Here is a 16576-nt window from a genome sequence, read left to right on the forward strand (position 1 = left end):
CATCTTTTCCTTCCATTTTTTCTTTCTTTGTTTGATCTCCTTCCGCCAACAACAATGCTTCTTCATCTTCCTATTAGGAGAGGGGTAATATATGCTACGTTTTAAAAATTAAGGAGCAACATTTACACCACTAATAATTCAGTGGTGACATTAATAATTGACATATTTGTGATGGGTATAAATTACAATTTTTTCTATGTAATACTACGTATTATTCTATTTGATATTATTTCCCCATTATTATTGTACTTCATTCAATTATTGACTAGATGCAGCTTTATCTCCCAAAGCCTTTCTGAATTTTAGTGAATTCTGAACTCCACAGAAATTTTGGTTGACGTGTGAATGCAAGAAAAGGGAGAACATGCACAGGCTGGTGCATGATACCTTGACAATAAAAAAATGAGTAGACTCTTGATAAAATTTGCCTAAAAGATGATAATGTACCTTAATTACCATCATCATTTATAGAAACATAAGTTCGCTAGTTGGTTTAGTAATCACATTGTGAACCTTAGTTATTGCGTTTACACTTGATCTATATGTTGCTATTGCATAAGAGATGAGATGACACTTTTATAGCATCAATTCGTTCTATGATTATGTTTGATTAGACTCTTAGTATTATAATTAGGGATATCACTCTTTATATTGTATAGTCGAATTCAAATCTTGACATTGTGCTATTACTGTTGGTTTTATTGACTACAGGGTAGTCAGTCGGCAGGGCCAACATTACAGATCGAATAAATAGAAGTCAAATATTTGAAGAAAAAATAAATGAACACAAGGATTTTTACGTGAAAACCAAAAGGTGAAAACCACGAGCCTTTTTGGACGGTGCCAAGCCGAAATTTCAGTATCTTTTTGTATGAGTAGGGTACATATGTTGTAGAGTGTCTAGAGAGGGTTTTTGATTCCATGCCTTTCTCAAGGCTTTACACCCCTATTTATACAAGTTATTAGGGATTTCTCCGCTTTGGTAACCCTAAACTAGCATAAATGCTTTATGAATTCTTTCCTTATTACATTTGGGCAACTTCCTAATCTATTTTGATATTCTTTCCAGATCTCCAGCATAAAATCTGCAACTGCCTTCCATCTCCTTTAAGAAACCTCTTAAACCGCATTTCACGCACCGCCTTACTTCTAATGAATTGCCTGACTTCACCATCTGTCGTTCCCCCTCCTTTCGAGTACTAGATCCCGAGCCTTAGTCTTTCCCCATCCATTACTATGCTATTTTAGCTACAAATTAAACATTTGTACTGGGAGACATGTCTAAACACTTAGCTAATAACATTGATAGCCATACACTATTATGCCATTATTTGACATATATTAAACATTACTCTTATAGTGACTTGTTACATACATTATCCACAACTTTAATTTACTGTTAAATATTTATAATATTTCTATAAATTACTAAGAGCATCTCCAACAATATTTTTTAATGATTTTTCTTGCTTGGAGAAAAGAGGGGGTGAGGTGGAGGTGGAGGGGAGAAAATTATTTTTGGAGGAAAATATTTTTGTTGGGTCCCATAAAAAAAGAATAGTAGGATAAGTTTGTTTGTTTGTTTTTTTTTTTTTTTAAATACTGTTGACTCTGTTACAATGTAAACTATTTTCTCAACTTACTGAAGCACAAAGATCAATATCGCCTCCACTGAGGCTCGAACCTCCTTCTATATGGGAGTGTAACCGAGTGCTACTAGAACACGAGTTCATAGCGATAGGGTTATTCTTTAATCAAAATAGAAATTAAAAGTTAAAATTTCTAACAAAGAATAGTAGGATAGGGTTATTCATTATTGTGTTTGGTGAACTCTACTTTAGCACGGGGGCGGATGGGGGGTGAGCCTAGAGGAGTTATTGAATGTGACTATGTGAGGTAGACAACAAAAGTTATACATGAATGCCACACTTTAATGATATTCACAAACACCATAATTGTGTGCCACCTGCCTTGTCATACAAATTTTAGTAAGATGTACTAACTCTAATTAAATGCCGATTTATTTGGTAATCAATGAGTTTATATCAACCCAAAAATTAATAACATCAGAGGTAAATTGCACTAGTAAAACTCTACGCAACCAATTCAACAAGAGCATGATTTAATTAGTGCACACCATTAAATAGTGACGGGCAAATTTTTTTCGATAATCAAAAAACAATTTAATGTATTAACCATAATAAAATTCCTACCACTTTTCGAGCCCCACCAATGTCCAATGATAATTGAAACAGTTGAAAAATTTCAAATTAGGAAGAAAAGAAAATTGAAATAAAAGAGAGTAAATTTTCCTTTTATTTGATTGACAGGAAAGTCCACAAATGCCAAATTTGTAATATTGTGATTATCAAATCAACTATCGATCCATTAGGTTGGTTATTAATGGTTGAAAAAAATCGCTAGGCGCTCCTCGGACCTCCTAGACGGCGATTAATCAAAGCCTAGGTGCCCGTGTATTTTTTATTTTATTTTATATTTTTTAAAAATTTGTTAATTTTTTTAAAAATTTTTTAAGACTAATAATTATAAACTAGTTAATACTTTAATAGTTAATACTAAAATATTAAATATTAACCTAAAAAAAATCTAGAGTTGGAACAAGTCGTTTTGAGTGAAATATGTCATTTAAATAAAAAATAACAATAGCTAATCGGTTAACTAAACGGCCTAGTCAACACCTAAGAGGCCGAGACGGTCAGCACCTAAGCAGCCTAATCGATCGCCTATCTGACCAGTTTCCTAGACTATTGATTATGGTGATATTTTAAGGGGCGGGTGACGCCTAGGTACCTAAGCGGGTACCTAAGCGTCGATTAATCTGCACGAGGGGATTTTTGCAACAGGGTAATGGCTACCCAAATTTTCCTTCTTCCTCTATAAAATGGGAATGAAATCTGTTCCTACACCATCAACAAAAACCCTTCTCCTCTCCACATCTCTCTCCTTCTTCCCTTTTGCTTCCCAAACAACCAACAATGGCGATTCCCGCCGTTACCGTGGCGCTATCGAAGTACAACGACGTTCTCTCCGAAACTCAGTGCGGAGCCGACGAAAACGCCGAGGAGCTGGTGACTGAGCTAACATGGATGCAGTGTTTCCTGGTCGATGGCGAGAAAACGGCGCAAGGCCGCGTGAGAACCGACATCTGGTCCTCCGCCATTGAGCGCCTCGCCGTGTGCGCGCAAGAACTACACTACGGCTACTCCGCCGGCCGCTCTAACAAGTCCAGGGACATCGCTAACCTCAACGCCCGTTTCGCCAGTCTCCGGGCAAAAATCCAACCTTTCCTCACTTGTCAAGCTCCCACATCGGATTCTGCAAACATCCCAGCAGGTTCATAATTTATTTATCCATCTTTCAATTCCTTTAGCCCTTTTTTTTTCCGGAAGGTATGCATTGAATAAATTTCACGTTTTGACTTTAGTGATCAGCAAATGGTTAAAGTAGTCTAGTTTGCTCATAGCTGATCGACTCGAAACGAAATGTTCTGGTCACCCACCACCACTACTCGAAAGTATGCACTGGACAAATTTCTTCTCGTTTTGACTCTAGCCACTAGATGACTAAAGTAGTCTAGATTGTTCATAACTAGTCGATTCAAAACAAAATGGTCAATTAGTCACTGAATTGTAAGGTTAATTAATTACCAAATTAACAGTCTGACTAACTTAGTTGGATTACTCCGATTTCTTTTAAGTTTGGGAATGTAGGTAATTAACATGGTAAAGTGTAAATGTTTTGCAGATTTTGGACCTGGAATTCAAATTCCTAAAGAAATACTGGTTGGAGCATGGGGAGGTCCCGGTGGGAGTAAATGGGATTTCAAGCCTAAAGGGCTGATCAAACAGATAAGTATTACTCATGGTACGATCATCGACTCCATAACTTTCACCGGCGTGAGCGCAGACGGCCGGGTGGAGGCTCCGATCAAATTAGGAGGCCCTGGTGGCAGTAAAACCATCCAGGTTAATTAATACATTTTCATTTTTATTTGGATAATGGCAAAAATTCTAGTGTGTACGGGATAAATCTTGCCTTATGACCTTAGCGACAAAAGACCATAAAGAGGTAAATTGCTCAAAGTTAACAGATTCAAATTAAGAAGACCAGTAAATCGCTCGAACTTGACTGAATTAAACTAAAAAGACCAATAGATTGCTTCAATCGAACTGGGAACCTTTGTGCTTATCAAGTCAATAACCCGACCATTTTGTTATTACAGGTGAATATCAACGGTCCATCAGAGTACCTGAGGGGTGTGAGTGGAACATATGGGAATCACCATGGCCTAACGGTTATAAGGTCGATCAAGTTCGAGACCAATGTGACTACACATGGACCACACGGGTCTAACGACGGGACGCCGTTCTCATTTGTGGTGCAGGACGGCAAGATTGTTGGGTTCCACGGCCGTGCCGGCGACTTTGTTGATGCTATTGGTGTTTATGTCACATCTATATAAGTGCACCGTGCATCGTCACGTCATCTCTCCTACAATAATAATGTTGTCTAGCTTGGTCCATTTGGAATCCTTAGAGTTGTGTGTTGGGTTTCCAAATGGTTTGAATAACTTTTGTGTTGTTGACCTTGCTTGTTGTTTCAAGGTTCTTGGAGTGAGCGGATGTTGAATAATATATAAATTATGTGGTTTATATTAACCAAAAAAAAATTTAAAAAAATCAAATAGTCCTAAAATAAGTGACTAAGTGTGTGGAGTACGAGGTGAAATCACGAGTTTGATTCTAATTAATATTTCACAAAATTACACTTGTCTACGAGTTCAAACAATTATTGACACTCTTTCAAAAAGGTAAAAATAATTCTCAAAAAAAAAAAAAAAAAAGATTCTAGATAACAGCGAATCATAGTTTGGCTTTTCCTTTTCTCTGTTTTACCCCTTCGACCTGCGATGTACCCTTATGCCTTGACTCCTTTTTCACCTGCAAGAACGCTTTATTCTTTGTCCCTTTTTGTACTTTCCCAATCTTCCTTACCTATGACAAAAAACAATTCAATTAGGAGCGATTTGCATCTCGATCTCATTAAGATACACGCAAAATGAATTTAAATGAAAAAACAATTCAATTAGGAGTGATTTTCATCTCGATCTCATTAAGATACACACAAAATGAGTTTAAATGAAGTGTACCACCAAGCCAAATTATTGCTAATATGTACTTTACAACTAACTCTGTTACACATTATAAGATCGAAAACATTAAAATATTTGTGAATTATATACTTATAACTTAAATGTCTATGGATTTCATTGATATGCATACAAAATAATAGAAATTTGTAGGTAAATTAAATACATTCTTGCTTTACCTATATAAGGTTTTTAGGTAAATTTGTTTGCTTGTTTGTTTGTTTTTCTTACAATGATAATTATAAAGTTTAAGAATCTGCCCAGAACAGCAACAACACATTGTGGATGTCCAAACAAACATTAATATAATCCTGCAAAACCTTGTCTAGTTTCAATTATAATAGATCCAAGCCGACCCATTCACATTCACAATAGTCTGAAACTAACTCTAGACACATCCATGTTGATGAAAGGCAGAAAGCCATTCATGGCAGTCCTTAGATGTAATTTTAATGGCTTCTTATAGTTGTGGGCTTTGCAGATGCATATATGAAGTTTTCCCATGCATCTTGAGCCCAAATATTTCAATAAATAATCAGTATTTCATATATGGGCTGGCTGGGTAGCTTGTTCTTCATTGATTGTTTGATTTTATGTCAATGGTTGTTTATGGGCTCTCCTTGATGCTGTTATGTGAGCTTCATTCAACTTCTCATCTTATGAATTTTGTATTCAACTGATAACAGGTGAGTTATGTTAATCAAACCTTTATGCGCAATAACTTGAATGCAGAAGCAGATTTAACGTTCAATTGCATGTAATTAAATCAAATCAATCAACCAAAGAATATTCATGCTCATGGATTTTTAATTAAAACAAAATAAAGATTCCATTAGAGATGTAATCTCTAGATTGGATAAATCAAGAATTGCTGCAGCTCTCTGATCTGTATACCTTAATCACCTCATAATCATACGGAGACTAGAAAACCCTAACCTAAGAGTTTTCCGGGATCTGTGGAAGATGTGATGAGTAAAACCCTTAACAGATTACCGCCTCAAAGGTTGCTTAAATATTGGTGGCAGTATTTCTTAAAGGCACCCAAAAAAGGCAATATTCTTTAAAGAATCCATAATTCATAATGCATTATATTATTGAAGTACTATATTATAGGTTAATACATGTATGAGATGTTAATTTTAAAATAGCGACGGAAATATCCGTAGCTAAATTTAGCGGCGAATATTTTTGTCTCTAAGCTGCAAACAATAGAAACAAACTAGCAACGGAATATTCCGTCGCTATTCATTTACAAAATTCGTCATTCAAATCATCACAAAGAGGAAAATAATGACAGATTTTTTTGTTTAGCGATGGAAAAATCCGTCGTTAAATTTAGTGACGGATTAAGAATTTGTCGAAGTGAATAGCGATGTCACTTTTAGCGACGGAATCAATCCGTCGCTACTCACTTTAGCGACAAATTTTTCCTTTTAGCGACGGAATTTTTTGTTGACAGTTTTTTTTTTGTTTTTTTTTTTTTTTGTAGTGATGAAATTCCCTCAACCTATAACCCTACACCCTTGAATCACGCTGTCTTAACGACCAATTAAGTGGAAGGACAATGCCTGGTGCCTATAAAGAGCTCACCATATTAGATGTAAGTGGAACGTTTGAAATTTACCTGTATAACTATGTCTTACGCCCAATAAAGTTAATTACCGATGTGAAAGGGTACGGGCCTTTTGACCCTAATGTTGGGTCTGGCAAAGTGAGAGTTGGCATTGGCTGGCAATACATACATTTGAAAGGCGTGCAAAATAATTGACATTTTTTTTTTGTTTTTTTGTTTTTTTTTTGTTTTTGTTTTTTTTTTGCAATTCCACTCCATTGTTGTGATGCAAATTAATGATCTTGTCCCTTACAAGAAGAGTGGTCCAAGCAACTTTCCATGTGTAAAAATTACACCCTTGAATTATATTGATCCAAAATTTTTGAGCCCCGACTCTCCACAAGCAGTCTATTTGTCTATTTGCTTATTTGTCTTTGAATTGTTCATGGATATATATATTTGTCCAACTAATTTTTTCACGTTAAAAAAATGGGAGTACATTGTTAAGGACCACTGAACTATACCAGCAAGGGATAAGGCTTTATCCTTCCACGCGCGCCATGACCCTAGCTTCAAAATTAAATCAAGCAATAAGTTCTAAAATGAAATATTATTCTCATTTGAATTGCTTAGTACATTCAATGCCCTTGTATATATGTAGCTACATATATGCTAATAATAAGTCTTTCGTTTTACAAGTTTAACTTTCATTCAGAGTAGTTTATTATTCTTCTTGATATAAACAGGTCAACTATGCACAACCTAAACTCGTTAAACTCATTGTCGTCTTTTTTGCTTGCTAAGGCCAAAAGCTAAAGTTTATACAGTTCAATTCACAACCTATAATAGTGCCTGCGAGTTTTCTTGATCACCTAATAAAATAACAAATCTTTCATAATTATAGTAATATAATATATGACAAGACCTTGTGGTTTAGTGGCATTCGATTGCACTCCTATATGAAAGGGGTGAGTTCGAGTCTCAGTAGAGACAAATTTGTTTTGGCCCCTTCCCTCCCCTCAGCTATTGCTAATTCAAGATCAAGTTGATAGGAAAAGGACAAAGTAAAGGCAGAAGGAATATGGATATGTGAAAAACGTGTATCCTTTACGAGACTTCATGTTTTTAATTTCATAGACAAACTTACCTATACTTATTACATTTCATCATTCTCTATAAAAGGGACCTCAAAGTCTTCCAGTCTCCTCACCAAATCAAAATTGCTCATTTTCAATCTGCCTTTTGCTTTGCTTCTCAATTTTCATCCAAGAAATCATGGCATCCGCAGTTCCTATGGATATCATTGCTGGACCATTTGGATTCGCCGGTGGAAATTTTTGGAGTTTCCGACCTGTAAACAAGATAAACCAGATAGTCATTCATTATACCACTGGTAACAACCCCATTGCCTTAACTTTTTCTAGCACTAGAGATGATGGTTCAAAGGATACAATCACAGTAGGAGGAGGAGGACCAGAAGTCGTCGTTAACACTGACACGGTTATACATTTAATTTTATACTATCTTACTTTAATTTTTCATTTGTGATTTATATGCTAGAAGTTGCTTCTCTTAGCTTATTACTAACTCTATTTAAATTAGAGGTAATTAATTTTTGCTTCATTCATGACATATATAACAGGTGAATATTGGCGCGGATGAATACTTGGTTCATTTTAGTGGAACGTTGGGAACTTTCTTGAGTAACAATGTGGTACGTTCAATAAAGTTCACTACCAATTTGAAAGACTACGGGCCTTTTGGACCCAATGTTGGAGAGCCATTCATGCCTGTGAATGTCGTTCCCAATAAGATTGTTGGATTCGTTGGTCGCGCTGGATACTTTATTGACGCTATTGGTACTTATAATTCCGATAAGTGATAATATGATCGATCTATTGTCACTCTCAATCTTAATGCTCCATTGGAACACGTCTATGTGTTGTTTGTTGAATAAGTTCCATATGGTTTGAATAATGTTGTATTAAGCATTGCTTCTATTTTATGGTTGTCAAATGTGCTCTCGTGTATGAGCATATTAATAAATAAAGTTGTTTTTATACTTTGCTCTTTAATAATATATTATATATGTGTCTTAAAACAACCTTTTTATTGTAAAAATGACTGAAAGTCAAAAACAAAATGTAATATCACCATTATGAAACCATGACAAACTAAGTTTGCACACCCAATGTAAACTAAAGTTATGCTATACACTTACTCAAGGGTTCCACAGAACAAAATCCATACCATAGAACCTATATGGAAAAGATACTTCGTTTCAATAAAATTAAAACATGTGTCAATAGTTTTATTTACTAAAAGTTCAACTATCATAAAAAGTTTCGAAACGTACTGTAAAATTTGACATGGCCTGGATAGATAAAAAATTTGTTTAGTTTTGACATAGAAAAAAGTCGGTAGAGAAATTTGAAAAGTCTAAATTGAATACCATCAAACTTTTAAAATTGTTAAAAGTCTTTAAAATTTTTGATTGAAAACACCCCCTTAATCCTGACAAAGAGAAATTATAAACCAAAGAAGAGAGGCGGTGTAATTTGATGACGTTGATTAATACTAACTGTTTAATTACTGACACATAATTTGAATGTCATTTCGTACCAAGGTCCACAATGTAAAATAGATCCTGATTCATGGTATAATTTGCTAGCAACTTATTCTCCAAGTTAAAATATTACAAGACCTCCATCAATAGTATTAATTTTAGAAAAAAAAAATCTAAAAATGATAATAACAAATCAAATTGCAATTCCACTCCATTATTGTGATATGATGCAAATGATCTTGTCTTGTCCCTTACAAGAAGAGTGGTCCAAGAAACTTACTTTCCACGTGCAAAATTACACACTTTTAATTATATTGGCCAAAAACTTATCAACCGTTTCCTCCTACATAAATAAAAAAGTAAAATAAAATAATTGGTGAGCCATTCAATTAGTCTCTATTATCCCATTTTTGTCACCTTTTCTTGTCACGAATCTTTCCCTAAAAGGAATGGATTGAATGCTAATTGGAAGTTTCTTTAGATATAGCTGTTGGTAAGACGCACAAAGAGGGAAGCCTTGTGAACAAATAAGAAATAATAGCAAATTAAATATTTGATTCTTTCAAAAAAAAAATTACAACACCCATTCAATAATGTCATATGGATTGATACAAACACTAACAATAACAAACACGATAAGAAAAATGATAACAACCAATATATAGGTAGCATTTTCTTGGACATTTTTATATTTTATTCTTGAGAATTGAGATGGACGAAAGGAAAAGACGTGTTAGATTACAGATTTGAGGGCCAAGTTCAGCATCATGCTATACTATCAGAATGTTGCGCTGACTAAGATAAAATAATGTCTTCGTTACTAACTATAACTTTTAGTGTAATGGTAAGCATTTGTCTTAACAAAGAGATAAATTAAAAATCGGAGGAGGAAGAGAGAGAGAGAGTTTAGTTCACTATTATTATTATTGGTATATAACATTGGGTATTCTTATTATTAGACTAACTAAAAAGCTAACTGCCATAGGCCTTGTGGTCAAGCGGAGCTAGGAGTTAAGCTATAAATAATTGAAATTAAAGTGTTTGGTAAAATAACTCGTTAAATTAGTTGATAAGTGTAAAAAGACATAAAGAAGATAAATTAAAGTATTAGAACTTTGATTAATGAAAGATATATTGAGTTACTTTTTGATCTCTGATAGTAGCTGTGAGTTTTCCTATTATCTATAAAAATAACAAATCTTTCATAATTATATCATAGTATCACAATATATAATCAATTGCCATAATAACATAATAAGTACTTGATCCAGATATAAGTACCCCTGACCCTTTGTTAAGGGAATAGCCATATTGGGTCTGGCAAAGTGAGAGTTGGCATATTGGGACCATCCACAAGTTTCATACACAAACTTACCTATACTTATTGCCTTCATTCTCTATATATAAAAGTGACCTCCAAGTCTTCCTAGCCTCCTCACCAAATCAAAATTGCTCATCTTCAAACTTCCTTTTGCTTTGCTTTTCAATTATCATGGCAGCCCCTAAGGATACCATATCTGGACCATGGGGAAACATCGATGGAAATTTTTGGAGTTTCCGACCAGTAAACAAGATAAACCAGATAGTCCTTCATTATGGCGCTGGCTACAACCCCATTGCCCTAACTTTTTCTTGCACTAAAGATGATGGTTCAAAGGATACGATCACAGTAGGAGGAGGAGGGCCGGACCGCATCATTGCTATTGACACGGTTATACATTTAATTCTATACATCTTAATTTAATCTTTCATTTGCGATTTATATGTTCGAATTGATGTTGCTTTTCCTAGCTTATTATTACTAACTGTAAATGTATTTAGATTAGTACTAATTAATTTTTGCTTGATTCATGACATGTATAACAGGTGAATATTTTTAATGCGGCTGAATACTTAACCATGATAAGTGGAACGATTGGAATTTACGAGGGTAACAATGTCTTACGTTCAATAAAGTTCACTACCAATATGAAAGAGTTAGGGCCTTTTGGCCAGAATGATGGAGAGCCATTCGCGGCTACTGTGAATTTTGTTCCCAATGAGATTGTTGGATTTCTTGGTCACTCTGGATACTATATTAATGCTATTGGTACTTACAATATTCCTAAGTGATTATGTTGCCGATCTCTCGTTACTCTCAAGCTTAATGCTCAATTTGAACATCTATATGTGCTGTTTGTTGAATATGTTCCAAATGATTTGAATTGAATAACGTTGTTCTGAGCGTTGCCTGTTTTATGTTTGTCAAATATGCTCTGATGTATATATGAGATGTTGAGATATCAATCTCTGTACGTACAGAATAATGTATAACTTTGTTTTTATAATTTGCACTTCAATATATAATGTGTCCTTATATAATCTACCTTTTTATTGACAAAAATGAATTTGATTTTTTTTTTAAGTAAAAATGACTTGAGCTGAACTAATAGGCTATCTCAACTTGCCAGCCCAATAAATTAAAGTTCTAGCCAATTATTATTGTGTGGACCATCAGCATGACCCATGTTCTCCACTTCAAAATGTATTTTTCTTCATCTCCTTTGTTCTTCTGGTTCCTCAGGTCATGTCATGATACTTCCAATTCGTTCTTTTTCACTTTTTTGACCTCTAATAACTCGTAGAACAGGGCTTTGTGCCAAGATAATTAACCTCAAAACACATCCAATTGAGTTTCAATTTACATGATGTTACAATCAATGCCTCCAAATCACTTATATAGTTAAATGACACAAAGGAATCAAATAAGCACATACCTAGCTTCCAATTAACATAAAATCATATGAGTTTTGATGGATAATACACTAAGCCTGGGCCACGTGGCCTGGCCAAAGAGGATAACTGGATCAAGAAGGCCCAAGAAAGAGACCCAACACAGAGCTACCGAAGAATACGATACGGATTGGACTTAGCCTTTGTACTATTAGTAGGATTAGGACTTATTAGTTACTCCGTATAATGTAATAGGGACTCCCAATATGAGTCGGTCTAGGATTCCTGTTCCTTGTAAGACTCTAGGCCCAAAATATGTATAAATAGACCCTCCATCCTTGGAGGAAGAACAAGTGATTCTGAGCAATACATTATCTATATTCTCTCCATATATTTTTCCTACATCTTTCTTATATTCTCGCTATTCTAACAGGTAGTGTTAGCTTGCCTTTGACTATCCAAAAGTCATAAAACCAACAGTTTGATATAATATAAATTGTGCACATAAAAGTACTAAGAATTTACACTTATCACCATGGTCCACACAATAATTTGCCAATTCTAGCTAGCCTACCCAGGTCATTGAATTTGTCGATTTCAAGCTAATCATGCATATTTTTATTGAATTCAAATATTTTACCCTAATTCTTAATTTTTTTTAGTCTTATTGAATCAACTAATCAATTTCTGACTTAGATTGACATTCATTCATATGGACTGAACTTTTAGACCGTATCCCTTGCTTGAAGAGTGGTTCAAGCAACTTATTCTTCCCAATGTCATATTTATTGAAAACCCTATCTGTTTTTAGTAGTACTGACTTTGTTACAATGCAGTATTTATTCATAACTACTTTCTCAATCTATTAAAATACAAAAAGTTAATACTACCTCTATTGAGACTTGAACTCACAACCTCCCATATAGCATACCGCATACAGACCCTATCTATAATAAGCATGATAAGAAAAATGATGGCATGCAATATTTAGGTGGCCTTTGAACATTTAAAAGAAAATAATAAAAAGAGAAAAAAAAAGAATAAAAAATTAAAATTTCATAATTCACAATGCATTAAATTTAAAACGTAAATATATATACTTGTCCAAAAAAGATGAAATCCCCTCGCCTCAAGACCTTACACCCTTGCTTGACATGATAGTGCGTGGAGGGGTAAATCACCCTGACTCAGCGCCCATTCTGTGAGAGGACCAATGTTTGCTGCCTATAAAGAACTCACCAGATTAGATGTAAGTGGAACATTTGGAATTTATCTGCATAACTATTTCTACGGCCAATAAAGTTCACTACCGATGTGAAAAAGTACGGAACTGTAGTTGTGTTGAAAGAGAACTGCAGTATATATAAAATGAAACTGAATATATTATACATACAGAGTTAACGGCGCGGAACGGAGCCATTTGAGCGATTTCTTTTCATTAATCAAAGCGATGTCGTTTTGAATCATGAACCACAATCTATTGTAGACGGCAGTCCACAGTAAAATTTGCGGAAGTACTCCTGACCCTTTGTTAAGGGAATAGCCATATTGGGTCTGGCAAAGTGAGAGTTGGCATTGGCTGGCAATAAATACATTTGAAAGACGTGAAAAATAATTGACATTCTTTTTTTAAAATCTAAAGTGATAATATCATATTAGATTGCAATTCCAATCCATTGTTCTGATGCAAATTAAATGATCTTGTCCCATACAAGAACAGTGGTCCAAGCAACTTACTTTCCACATGCAAAAATTACACTCCTTGAATTATATGATCCGAAAATTTTGAACCTGACTCGATCTCTAGAATTGTCTATTGGTCTATTTGCTTCTTTCTTTTTCTTTTTATTTTTTTTATTTTTTTTATTTTACTCCAAATTGTTAATAAATCTTTACTTTAGCTACCAATAATTGATTTGATCATATATATTTGTCCAAATAATTTTTTTTCACATGAAAAAAATTGGGAGTGCATTGTTGAGTAAGGACCACTATACTATTCCAGCAACGGATAAGGTTTTATCCTTCCACGCCATAATTCTAGCTTCAAAATTAAATCAAGTTCTAAAATGAAATATTATTCTCATTTGAATTGCTTAGTACATTCAATGCCCTTATATATATGTAGCTACAAATATACTAATAATAAGTCTTTCGTTTTACAAGTTTTACAAGTTTAACTTTCATCGGAGTACTTTATTAATCTTTTTTATTTGAGCAGGTCAATTATGGACTCATTGTCGTCTTTTTTGCTAGCTAAGGCCAAAAGCTAAAGTTTATACAGTTCAATTCACAACCTATGATAGTGGATGTGAGTTTTCCTCATCACCACTAAAAATAACAAATCTTTCATAATTATAATAATACAATATATAATCAATTGTCATGATAACGTAATAATAAGCAACACTTAATGACTATAGGTATTGTATACACTGTGCAATTATATTGGAATCAAATATAAGTTGTGGCCAAAGACTTTGTGGTCAAGCGACACCCAGTGTACACGGGTTTGAGTCTCAGTGGAGTCATCTTTTGACAAAACTTATTGAGACATATTGAATTTGAGCCGTGTTTTCAAATTTTCATGTAGACAAATTTGTTTTGGCCCCTCCCCTCTGCCATTATTAATTCAAGATGAAGTTGATAGGGAAAGGACAAAGTAAAGGCAGAAGGAATATGGATATGTGAAAAACGTGTATATCCTTTACAAGCGTTAATGATGGTAATTTCATAGACAAACTTACCTATACTTTTTTTTTTTTTTGAGGTAAACTTACCTATACTTATTACCTCTCATTCTCTATAAAAGGGACCTCCAAGTCTTCCTATTCTCCTCACCAAATCAAAATTGCTCATTTTCAATCTTCCTTTTGCTTTGCTTCTCAATTATCATCCAAGAAATCATGGCATCCGCAGTTCCTATGGATACCATAGCTGGACCATTTGGATTCGCCGGTGGAAATTTTTGGAGTTTCCGACCTGTAAACAAGATAAACCAGATAGTCATTCATTATACCACTGGTAACAACCCCATTGCCTTAACTTTTTCTAGCACTAGAGATGATGGTTCAAAGGATACAATCACAGTAGGAGGAGGAGGACCAGAAGTCGTCGTTAACACTGACACGGTTATACATTTAATTTTATACTATCTTACTTTAATTTTTCATTTGTGATTTATATGCTAGAAGTTGCTTCTCTTAGCTTATTACTAACTCTATTTAAATTAGAGGTAATTAATTTTTGCTTCATTCATGACATGTATAACAGGTGAATATTGGCGCGGATGAATACTTGGTTCATTTTAGTGGAACGTTGGGAACTTTCTTGAGTAACAATGTGGTACGTTCAATAAAGTTCACTACCAATTTGAAAGAATACGGGCCTTTTGGACCCAATGTTGGAGAGCCATTCATGCCTGTGAATGTCGTTCCCAATAAGATTGTTGGATTCGTTGGTCGCGCTGGATACTTTATTGATGCTATTGGTACTTATAATTCCGATAAGTGATAATATGATCGATCTATTGTCACTCTCAATCTTAATGCTCCATTGGAACACGTCTATGTGTTGTTTGTTGAATAAGTTCCATATGGTTTGAATAATGTTGTATTAAGCATTGCTTCTGTTTTATGGTTGTCAAATGTGCTCTCGTGTATGAGCATATTAATAAATAAAGTTGTTTTTATACTTTGCTCTTTAATAATATATTATATATGTGTCTCAAATCAACCTTTTTATTGTAAAAAATGACTGAAAGTTAAAAACAAAATGAAATATCACCCTTATGAAACCATGACAAACTAAATTTGCACACCCAATGCAAAACCTAAGTTATGCTATACACTTACTCAAGGGATCCGCAAAACAAAATCCAAACCATAGAACCTATACTAACATCCTTAACAACAAATCTAACTTACGTAATGGCTGAAGTAGAAATTCATTTTAATCCAAACGAGTTAGTTAGACAATTGCATTGTTACGAAAGATTTGAAGTTTAACTCCCAAGAGAAGTTTATTAACTTTATCTATTTGAATCGGTCAGTTATTGACAATCAAAGAAATAAAAATTCATATTGCCCATTTAATTAAATTGTTTAACGGACATTAACATTTATACATACTATTTGTCTCCATTCAGATGGCAAGATACACCTATATACCATGGTCCCAAAATGCCACCGTTTCATAAAGTAGAGAAACGGCTGCCCGTTAAATTTTAACGGAGCTTCGTAAATGAAACTACAATTCATCTAAAAAGATACCGCCTCACATTTGTTTTTATATTATCAAATGAAATTGTAATTATATCAAAATGAAACTGTAGTTGTGTTGAAAGGAAACTACAGTGTATTATAAAAGAAACTGTAGTTGTGTTAAAAGGAAACTGAATAACAGTGTTTCACATATTTGAGTGTATAATGTCGACTGAAACTGCAGTTACATCAAAAAGTAGCTGTAGTTGTGTTGAAAAGGAATCACAGTGTATTATAAAAGAAACTGTAGTTGTCTTAAAAGGAAACTGAATAATAGTTTCACATATTTGAGTGTGTAATGTCGACTGAAACTG

General features: G+C 34.2%; 2 protein-coding genes across 2 annotated transcripts; both read left to right on the plus strand.

Moving 5' to 3' along the window:
* The first annotated feature begins 2923 nt into the window (after positions 1-2923).
* LOC116001472 (mannose/glucose-specific lectin-like) lies at positions 2924-11511 on the plus strand. The gene is made up of 7 exons (XM_031241344.1): positions 2924-3354; positions 3766-3986; positions 4244-4480; positions 7905-8222; positions 8365-8600; positions 10615-10999; positions 11155-11511. Exons 1-7 carry the CDS (start codon positions 2997-2999, stop codon positions 11398-11400), a joined length of 2001 nt encoding a protein of 666 aa, XP_031097204.1. The 5' UTR covers positions 2924-2996; the 3' UTR covers positions 11401-11511.
* Positions 11512-14830: 3319 nt separating this feature from the next.
* On the plus strand, positions 14831-15706 carry LOC116001939 (mannose/glucose-specific lectin-like). The gene is made up of 2 exons (XM_031241907.1): positions 14831-15131; positions 15274-15706. The coding sequence occupies exons 1-2, from the start codon at positions 14907-14909 to the stop codon at positions 15511-15513; spliced, it is 465 nt and encodes a 154-aa protein (XP_031097767.1). The 5' UTR covers positions 14831-14906; the 3' UTR covers positions 15514-15706.
* Positions 15707-16576: the final 870 nt, after the last annotated feature.

Source organism: Ipomoea triloba, chromosome 13 (assembly GCF_003576645.1).
Source record: "Ipomoea triloba cultivar NCNSP0323 chromosome 13, ASM357664v1".
NCBI classification, from domain to species: domain Eukaryota; kingdom Viridiplantae; phylum Streptophyta; class Magnoliopsida; order Solanales; family Convolvulaceae; genus Ipomoea; species Ipomoea triloba.